Raw genomic sequence first — 10935 nt, 5'->3', positions numbered from 1 at the left:
AGGAAGAATCATGGCATGTTGTGCTATATACATATCGACGGTGTAAGTCGGCAATCACATAACTTGTTTGCGGTGTCTGAAAATCTCTGCCTGTATGTTATTTTTTTAAGGAGAACAAAAAGACATCATTTCCTTAAAGTTTATGCAGAATTTTCTTCGCACAGAGGAGAAAAATCACGACAGTTTTAAAGAATTGCCGTTTTCCGTTTAAAAAATAAAGTATGACAGGAAATGTGCGACGTCGCAAACCGAGTTATGTGATTGCCGACTTACACCGTCGATATATATATAATCATGTTATACCTTGTCTAGTTGCCCATTGAGATGCTGGTCTTTTTTCTGTTAATGTTCCTGGCACTTAAGGTAGGGCATAGCGTTGAGTGCAAAAACCACCCACAAGGTACAGTTTTAGAGCTTTTTTAGCAAATTTGAATATTGTGCTACATTAGGTTTTTTTAAGCAGGAATAGAACTGTTTGACACATTTTTCGCAGGATTTCTACCGCTAGGATTGAATTGACTGAAAAAATCAAAAATAAATTTTAACAAGAAAACTTCACAAAATTATGTTTGAGTGAAGGATGAGCTCTGCACTTAAAGCCTCCAATTGAACATATTTTCAGAGGAAAAAGTCTTTCTGTCATGAAATCTCTGGGTAAGCAATTTTTTTTATTCTTTTGCATTGATTTGTCAAAGTAAAGGTGGAATACCTGTTTTCGTCATTCATTCTGCAATACAACTGATGTTACCATTTTTCGCAAGGGGAGAGATACGAGTATGAGGTACAAACTTTTTCGAGAAAAACTTATGATTTTTTTTTCAGGTAAAAATGTTTATTTTTCAATAACACTGGCTCATTTTGACATTTCTATTGATTCATAAATAATAGTTTGAAAGACACATAACAAAAGAGGAAAAAAAGTTTCAAAATAATTCATTGACATTCGACATGCAGATGAGCAAAGTGAAATTTGTCATAACTTCTTCACTTCCAAACCGGTATGTAACAATATTCTTTTAGATTTTCGGTCTGACCTCAAAGAATTCAAAGGAAACATGTATAATTTCAAAGTGGCTTTTCAGTGTTATCAGTCATGAAAGAATTGACACACCTTACAGGCACATTCAACAGAAAAGGACGAAAGATGTTTAACATGGAAATAAAAAATTAAACCAAAGAAAAATAAAAAACTTGGTCTGACTGCATTTGCAATTAAATATCATGAGAAAATTTCAGACCGCAATTGTCAAAAACAAAAAAAATAAAAATGAAGTCGAATTAAAATTAAAACTACTTCTCAGCAGAGCCCGAGATTTGCCAGCTGTAAAAATTTTTCTGCCAAAAACTGTGAGCATATTTACCACGGTTAATTGATTGCTGATCAATAATTTCCTCTGTCGAAAATTTACAGGTGGGCCAGCCTAATAACAATAGAACTAGAGCTCTAAGAGACCTCTACCTGATGAGGTTATGAACTCCTGTTTCTTCTTTGGAAACTGATAAGCGAAATTAAGTTAATTTAATGAAATGAACTGACTGTTATCACAGTTTCAATCCATGATAGAAAAATTAAAGGCAGCTTCACTCAAAATTTAAGGTTATATTATCCTGATTTCCAGCCGACAAAATTTAGGCTCAGAACTGTTACCCTTGAGACGTTGAATAAAGTTTTAGAGAAACTTCGCAGTAAAATTACTTCTTTTAGTTAATAGTCTAAGTTCATCTAATTACTTCATTTGTGACGGATTGTTTAAATTACGACTAGCTTTTTTGAGTCTAAAGGACAAATAATAGTGCCTTTAAAAACTAGAAATTAATTTTACAAAATCTGCTTTAAAGATAAAGTGATTCACTGGCTAAATAAAATGCCCATTGCATAATCTGCAATTAATGTACTGTACTAGCCTGTGTCTGACACACAATTCACTAATTAAAACGAAAGAGAGTGGGAACTCTCTTTTCCACAATAAGTGTTCCTCTTAATTCAAATGGCTCCTGCTTTAGATGAAGTACCTCAACGCCAAAAAGGCTGCATTCCTAGCTGAGAAGCTTCCACCCAGCTGCCATTTTAATAATGGACTCGCGCTTTAGGAAAGTATACCTTGACCCGTTTGTATGCAGTGCAGAACAACAGTAAAACCCCCAAACCATGTATTTCGTTTGCGGTGTTTAAAAATCTCCGCTCATATGATTCTTTTTTTTCTGAGAGCGAATCAATATCATTGCGTGAGCTTTTCACAGGATTTTCTTCACACAGAGCAGAAAAATCACGAAAATTTTAAAGAGTGAATGTTGAGTAGTTTTGTTTTTAAAAAATAAAGTTGCCTGCAATGTCGCAAATAGATACGTGGTTTGGGAGTTTCTATTGGATCTGTGGGGCCCGTTGGGATAATCTATTCTGCTCTTAATGCACAGTGAGAATATTGTTGCGGCATTTTTCGTAAGACCAGACAGTACATGGATACATGGTTTTTCAATGGGACAGGAATGAAAATTTCTTGGAGAGAAAAGCTTTTAACCTTGCGAATTATACACTTAGAATAATCAAGAAGAAATAAATAAAGAAACAAAATAATTGCTTTTTGAGCACAAAGAAATTGAATGCCCAAATCCAAATTGAAGGAAAATAAAAAATTTGTTCTAACTAAGGACCTTAATGGGCTTAAGCAGAAAAGTAATTATGTTAGCATAACTCTCATGTAAACTTGCCTTTCCTATTTTGGAATAAAGAAGTTTTGAAATAATTCTTAAGGTGGGATTAGAACAAGAGATTCCCAATCCAAAATTGAATGCCTTTTTTGAGTGTTGGAGTTTGTGAATTTTCTTCATGAGGTATTAAAGAAAAGAGGAGACCAAAATTGTATGTGTTGACCAAAATCAATCTCAAGTCTGGAGGAATAATTGAAATCTTAGGCACAAAAATTGGTTTCTACAAGAAAAAAAGTCTCTTTCCAATTTCAATACGAAACATCACCACCTAGGACTTCCCACATTATTAAAACGAATTTACACACGCACTTTCAAAAATAAAAAAAGGGTGGAACAAGGCTAATTGTAAGTACAAAAAAGAGAAAAAATAATTCATATTAAAGTTTGACCTCATAAATAATAAATCTAAGCTCTTGTGTTGCAAATTAAAAATACTTTACATGATGTTACTTCCAATACTAACAGGCAACAGCTATTACAATTATATTTGGTTGTCGATTCTCAAACTAATGAAGATTAGGTTAAGTAAATTGCTCTACGATAAAAAATGCGGCAAGATGCATGATTAATGCTGGCTCCTTTCGCCACTTGTTGAAAGACTATAAGCAGAGGCGGACTGGCACCAGAAAATATCCTAACTTTAATCAGAATATCTCGATATGCCTGGTTCTAAGGAGCCAGTCGAAAGTGCAGGAAAATATTATTGAATCTACTTGAAGTTTTTGCAATGTTTCTACCTGCTCCTCTGCTCCTTCATGCAGAGTAACCCAAAAGTACCTCACCACCCCTACAAAGATCATTGTTCTTGCCCTTTTTCACGGAGATCCCCTTGGAATTTTGGAGAGTCCCACAAGTAATAGTGATGATGACAACTTAATTCCTCAAAGAAATGCACAAAACAGGCAAAAAAATGCATAGTAGTTTCTTTTGACCTGAGAGCACTTACAAAAATTCAAGTCTCCATCTTAATTTTTTTCAGAAGTTACAAGAGTGATGCCTGGTCCTGGTGGTGTGAAACTTTTGGATCACCCTGTATACTATCTCAAATACTTCTCCAACAAAATGACATATTTGCATACATGGTGTCTTCAAATATGGGGGGGGGGGGGGGGAGGGGGAACTCTTTGGCTTTTCTAAATTAAGGGCGATTTCTGATGAGCAGGTTATTTGGGGAAGGGTGTAACTGCCGGAAGTCAAATTTAAGAAAACATGAAAGAACTTTATTTCCTCAGCAATTTTAAATACCTATGTTTGAGAAATTGACCAATATTCTACATGCCATCTGCAAGAAGACCACTGTCACACGAGTAGGATCAGAGAAATTGTGCAAGAAATACATTCTTTTACAATTCTGGTCGATACACCCTTTTACACAAAACAGCTCAGGACTGCCAGTTTTAGCAGTACTATGAGCGGTGAGATTCATCCACTCTCAATTAATAGTATTCTGTCAAAAGCTCAATGTCTGAAAATTCGGCAGCCACGCCATTCCTCAAATAACCAGTGCAATTTTAAAATTCGCCCAAAAGAGCTCAGTTTTCTGTGTTTAAGTTATACTTCCTTAGAATTTTCCTTATAATGAATTCAAAAACTCAAAATTTAAAGCTTCTTCATAAAATTTGTGGAGATTTTCCCTTTGAATTTTTTCAATTTTCCACCCCTGTAGACACCCAGGATTTTTTTTTTGTTTTACTCATCCTACATTAGCTGTGTTAGAACTTTGATAAACATCGTTCATGAAATAGCTAAAGTATAAAAACCATCGGTATGACATGTTACAGATGCAGGCTATTGGTCCAAGCTCTTCAAAAGAGTTCCTGATTTTTGAATGACCCCAAAGACCTTCATGATTTTTTGTCGATAAAATTAACGCTACCAAGCACGTGAATCAATTACTAAAAGTTGCTGCTAAGGGTTAACGTTCCTTAGATTTTTACAGTTTTAATGATAATACTAGATGTTCGCACAATTTTTCAAGCCAAATTTCATGAATAATGCTAGTAAAAGCTCTTCTTGAATAGGTATTACATAAAAATCAAAACAACATCAAACATAACGCACAAGAAAGCTTGTGAGAAATGGTAAATGGATGGAGCAAAACCAAGCAAGAGTTATTTACAGAGAACAGAGAGTGACCATTTTTTTTTTACCAAAAGAATTAAAAAGAAAGCGAGGCTTGGGCTCTAAAATATATGCAGTGACGCAAAATTAGATAAGAAATTGAGACACCAGCCTGTAATTGCTAGAACCTCAAAAGTTAATAATTAATGTCCCTGCTCATTGAGGTCCTTGCCATTCGAATTACTTAGAAAAACCCCAGACTAGAGAGGAACTACTTCAACCGAGAAGTGACAAGATATAATTTGACAAGGATCATTTTGAAAAATTTTAAATACCTACATATCAAAATATTTACACCTATTTTTACACGATTTATAGAAGAGAAAGGGGTCAAAATTAAAGAAAGAAACACCTAAATCCCGCATACTCAGGACGCAAATTAAAATTAAAGGGAACAGATGGAGGGGATCCGAATTATTTGAAATATTCTGGATAAGAAAAACTCATATTGTCAACTGCGCATTGCGAGGAAATTTCTAAAGCATAGACAAAACTAGTGGACAAATGAGATTACTTTTGTTAAAGTTAGGCTGGACTAAAAAATCGGAGTCAGAGTAAAAAAATGATGAAAAAATAACGGACAAGAAAAATTTTTAGGGGACTGCTTCGCTTTTGATACGATTATTTTGCCACTTGAAGAGGTGATAAAAAAATGAAAAACACTTGTTGAATGAAAATAAGGAGATTGAAGAGAAGGAAGGCATGAAAAAATATTTTCTTAAAACTGAGAGAAATTAGTCAGGAAATAAAATACTAATTGATAAAAATCAACATTAAAGATTCTCTGAAGTCACAGCTCATTCCCAAGGAGAGTAAAAGGCAAACGTTCAAAATTTACGCGGAAAATAAAAAAAAAAAAGCCAACCAAGATATTGCCATTTTTTTGCAACATTCAGATGGAAAAATCCTGTCATTAAAGGCAAAAGACTCCTACGTACATTAGTATTTGACAAACTATGCAATTCAAAAGTCAAAAGCCCGAATTTAAGCAAGTTAGCTCAAGAACAAATGGACCGCGTTAAAGAGAAAGGAACCAATCAGCTATTGCCAAATTTAATTGGGCAATTTAATTTTTTACATGAAAACGGTTCTGCGGATTTTCCTGCAAATTGCAGTGAAAATTCTCTATGATTTGAAGAAAATTCCTTAAAAATTTTAAAGGAATCCGCACAAACGTTCTCTCGTAAAAATTGTATTGTCCGGTTAAATTTGGCAATAGCTGATGTGGCGTGGTTACTTTCTGCTGAGGTCCAAATGAAAAGTTGAAGGAAGTATCCCTTTATTGAAAATACATGGGCTTCTGGCAGGCTTTAGTTGAGAATGAGAAGTTTTGTGATAGACTTAGGGACATTCAAATGAGGTTCTGTCCAATATGACAACTGAATCGCCTGATTTCTCTAACAATGGAGCAAGTGTATCTCTATGCACGCAATTGGATGATGATTATAGGATTATAACTGATTACTGAGTAGATTAGAAGGTGTTACACTATCCTTGCATGCAGTTTTTAGATGGAGTTGCTCCTTGGGAAAGTATTACTCCGACTGCTCAGCTCCAGTTGGTTGGATTTTCATCACGTAAGGCAAATCTGGCGGGGCCGAGTATGGTGTTAGATCGAACGTTTCAAACTCACCGTCGTCCCCTCTGGAAAAGATAAAGATGATTATTGTAACCTCTAAATTCACAAATTAGAATGAAGAATTTGCAGGTGCCTGGAATGCAGACGAATCTTGTGTTTAAAGGGAAACTACGAAAAATGAGTGAACTGAACATAAGGGTACCCTTGGTTTAAAAAATTGAATAATTATTGGAGGAGGTGAAATAAAATGATCAAATCTGCTGAAATACATGAGTTTAAATGTGAAATGCTGCCAGATGATGTCACTGGGCATTGCATTTTTTCACTTTATAATCTATTCTTATATACAATTTTCCCCATCAGGAAAAAATTATAAAAGATACTGCAAAATTAGCTCTTTGAACTCTCTCAGATAAAAAAAAACAAAAAATTGAGTGTAAATTCTAACTGCATTTTACGTTGCCTAATTTGCCATCATATTTTATATTTTTAACAGAAAATTAAACTACTTGGCACTTTTAAATGTTTGGTTGTAAGCCCACAAAATTTGGGTTTTTTTTTTTTTTAACCAACCCTTTACTTGGAAACATTATTTTTCTATGTACAGTCATCAAAAAAACTTTCCGTGGCCACTTTGTACAACCAGGCTACATGATGATTCAAGTTCAGCCTAATTTTCTCAAGAGCTATTGATACAAATACTGCTGTGCTGAGGGAAAACACTGTATGAACCTTTGGGCAATGTCAAATTTTTTTCAGTGAAATACAAATTTTCAGAGAAACGTGTCTATATTTTTCTTCCCATTTTTCAAAGAATTTTATTCACAATTTAATCTACAGTATCTGGAAATCTTGAGGCAAAATAATTCCAACATTCCTCAAAATGAGTGTTACATAAAGAAAAATTTGGCAACATTAGAATGTTCAAACAGCATCTTTCCTTAGCAGCCAGGGGTGCAGAAACTTCCCAACCACGCGACCGGCCGTTCGCATGAAAAGGGGGAACCCATGTGAGGACGAAAAAATTGGGAAAACCACCTTGGGAGGGTTTTTTTTTTTTAGGTTTGGGAGGAGCTTGACTGTTGAGTGCGCTACTTTGAAGGAACCTAACTGTCAAGCACTCTGTTTTTGGAGGAACCAAACTGTTGACCGCGCTGTTTTGAGGGAACCCAACTGTCAACCGCGTTACTTTATGTGTCGGGCAAAATTTTGCAAAAACTTAAAATGGGGGAACCTAAATTTATTTTGGGGGAACCCTTGGAAGTTTCTGCACCCCTGCTTTTAAAGAAAAAAAAATCGATTTCAATTAATCAATTTGATTTTTGAGAGAAAATTGATTTGATTTATAAATTAGCATCGAAACATCAATTTTACTGAAAATAAATTTCCTCCATTTTTGGAATCAAAAGCATGAAAATCTCCGACATTACGTTATTGCCTCAGAAGCTTTCAAAATATGGGAAAAATTGTTGGATTTTAATAGTTTGCCAATTTTTATTATTCGTCGGCTCCTTAAATCAGTGCAAATTTTAAATTGACCCAAAAAAAATGTATGCAATTTTTTTGTGCCAAAAAATAAGTGTCTCTAAGTAATCAATTTGAAATTGCCAACCCTGTATGCTGTTAACAAAAAAACTTCACTAATGGAAAGATAATGTTTTTGGCTTGAGAGGAAAGCAAGTGTTTTTAAAATTTGAAGAGACAAAAAGAAAATATTCCTGTACTCACTTTAAGGCTAGGCCCAGTGCAGCCGGGCACTGAGCTTTTGCAACACTAGAGGTGAGACCGTAGTCTTGCAAAGTTTTTGAGTCTTCCATCACATGCACATTCTTATCATACAATCGCTGACTGGAGGGCGGCACTTTTAGAATACCTGCAACATCATAATTACATTTTAGTAAATTTTATCAATATTTGGTTTTTTTTTAAAATAAAATAAATGCTATCCCTCTGAAGAATTGGAGAATTTATCATATGCAAAAAAGAGTGGTTTCAGTCATAATAAAATATATGTACAGTCCATTTCAAAAAGATACAGGTAATAAGGTATGCTATAAGAAGTAAATTGACAACCATACCTACCAGGGTTTGAACCAAAAAAATAAAATGTGAAGAAATTTACTTTTTTCTCTTTTTAGTTTTTGTGTTTTCTCTCTCCGCATGGAAGACCTAAAATAAAAATTAGTAAGCTCTTTTCTAAAAATTATCTCTAGGTTAAATAGCTTTGATGCTAAAGAGGACAGCTTCATCAAATTTTAAAGGTAAAAAATTTGCCTGGTTAGTTGAACTTACATCCATGATGAAGCAAGTTCCAAGAACTCATGTAACCTTACTGTCCAAAATGACCCTCAAATGATTGGTTTGAGGTGGACAGTATGTTGAGAGTTTGAACGACAGTATGCAGTACCGAGTTGACAGGTGTTAACAAGCTGGTAATACATCCTTAAACTCCTGAGCGTGACCTTTATGTTAGGTCATCAAGACAGTGAGTTTGTGCATACTTTCAGGCTCTTAGAGCCCTTGTTAGAGGCACTGAAAAATTTGCCAAAGATGAAACTCACTGCCATTTCATGATAGGACTTTCAATTTCAACAGCTCTCAGAGACACCTTTTTAAACGTTGTGCGCAAGCACCACCTTCTGACAATAAGGTCTCAATAAGCTCTGATAGCTCTTGCGAGGAGTGATAACATTACAAAAATTAATTTAAAAAATAATTTGAACAATTAACAGTTTCTAATTTTGAAACCTTAGACCTGGGCTGTTTTCTCTAGATGCAAGCTATGATATAAGAGCCTTCTTGCATCTACCTCCTCAATTAAGAAACAAAATCCAACATTATTGCATTACTCTTATCTATCAATGGAGTCATACAATCTCAAATGCAACATTTGGTAAAGAAAAAATCTCACCTTCCAAAATCCTTTTCAATTCTAAAACTGTCGTATTATCTTTAGCATCGGTGAAAATTGTGAGATTCTTACGCCGTATCATCAGAAAGACATCCTGTAAACACACAACAAAAAATCAAGCAGTGAGATAAATCCTCAAAAGCAGGGGCAAATTTATTGACTATGTTGAAAGAACTGGCAACAGGCCGGAATACTGCTGTGTGTGCTTGCGCATCAGAACTTCAACATTGATGCATTACTAAGTATCTGGAATGTCACCACAACAGGTTTCCTCTTAATATTTTTACCTAGTTGCACAGATTACTTGTCACTTGAGATTCTGTATCGCATCGTCCGTCAGAGTGCAGTCTCAATACAATTCATTATAGTGCGAGCTGCGTTCAAAGAGTGAACTGCTAAAACAACATATTTCTTTCAGCCTGTTTCTGATGGTGCCAAGGGACCGAAGCTTCATCGAGCAATACATAGCCTAAACCCTGAAACGCATCTTATCTAGTGCTTCATAAAATTTAATGCCCTAATGATTCATTTCCAGGCTTTCACTGCTGGTGAAAAAATAAGTTTTCGGCAGTGCAGTTCTCAAAACGCAAAAGTGAGGCGGACAATGAAAAATTTTACTTGCAAAAAAGCACTGAAACATAACCTCCAAATTAGCCTTGAAAAAATCAAGAGTGAATTGATGGAACGCTGCCATCTAGAAGTAGGTTGAATATCACATGGTCCTTGAACTAGCCTCTTAGGAGTATACTAATTTGTTAAAGTTCAAGAAAAAGGGAAGGAGCTGGAGATGTGATTGTGATATAACGTAGGTCTATGTTCATGTTGGCCATGCGCTCCTTGGAAAGCAAGTTTCATATTAGCTTGTTCAAGGCATGTTGACGCTCATTCGACTAAACTAAAGGGTTGTTGACTCTGTTGAGCAATTAAACTTGGAAGTACTCACCATGATAATAGTTATTATATAGAACTAATCAGATAAGAAGCAAGGGACAATGATGTACACTGATGAAACTTGAGCAAAGAAAGAACAGAGAACCTTCAGCACATACTACAATAATAAAGACGATAATCTGCGTATTATATTATCTACTAATAAAAAATAAATTAAAGCAATGTACTTAGTACGCTTGCTTGTTGCTAAATTGAAAAAAAAAAAATACTTTCAGTATCCACTATCCCCTAATATTCGCGGAACTAGATGTAAACACAAGATGATGACTGAGATTTTTCTTATCTTACTAAAGAGTTATGTACCCGTACCCTATATGTACATGTCCGATGTATTCAGAACAGATAGTATTATGAAAGATCCGGAGCTATCATAAAACAGCGGAGTTCGTTCCGGAATCCCTTTTTACCATTAATTTACCCGTCGTCGTTTTTACCACTTTCGAGTGAAAGTGTATCCCTGAATTGTAACGATTCAGAATCTCGGATCGGGTTTATTAAATTCATTTTTTCAAAATGAGGTATGAAACGAGCGAAAATACTGCGTCAAAATTTCCGGCGACTGAAGAAAATCCGCGGAAATTCTTTAGAAAAACTGTATTTGCCTTTCGTAAGAAGAATGATTAAAAATAAGACAGTAGTTGAGGTCTGCAACGTTGCAGTCGGA

The 10935-nt window shown here is 35.0% G+C and overlaps 1 protein-coding gene across 1 annotated transcript; it reads right to left on the bottom strand.

Moving 5' to 3' along the window:
• Positions 1-810: 810 nt before the first annotated feature.
• On the bottom strand, positions 811-10527 carry EloB (transcription elongation factor elongin B). The gene is made up of 4 exons (XM_019054826.2): positions 10264-10527; positions 9321-9414; positions 8138-8282; positions 811-6474 (listed from the first exon to the last, which is right to left on the bottom strand). The coding sequence occupies exons 1-4, from the start codon at positions 10264-10266 to the stop codon at positions 6366-6368; spliced, it is 351 nt and encodes a 116-aa protein (XP_018910371.1). The 5' UTR covers positions 10267-10527; the 3' UTR covers positions 811-6365.
• Positions 10528-10935: the final 408 nt, after the last annotated feature.

This window comes from Bemisia tabaci, chromosome 7 (genome assembly GCF_918797505.1).
Source record: "Bemisia tabaci chromosome 7, PGI_BMITA_v3".
In the NCBI taxonomy this organism is placed as follows: domain Eukaryota; kingdom Metazoa; phylum Arthropoda; class Insecta; order Hemiptera; family Aleyrodidae; genus Bemisia; species Bemisia tabaci.
This window is presented reverse-complemented; position numbering and strand designations above follow the sequence as displayed.

What these genes read in the sequence shown, in the direction of transcription:
- EloB (XM_019054826.2), bottom strand. An exon ending in ATTGAAAAGGATTTTGGAAG is followed by an intron (nt 8,283 to 9,320) that starts GTGAGATTTTTT and finishes ATGATGTTGCAG; the next exon opens with GTATTCTAAAAGTGCCGCCC. An exon ending in GCACTGGGCCTAGCCTTAAA is followed by an intron (nt 6,475 to 8,137) that starts GTGAGTACAGGA and finishes TATCTTTTCCAG; the next exon opens with AGGGGACGACGGTGAGTTTG.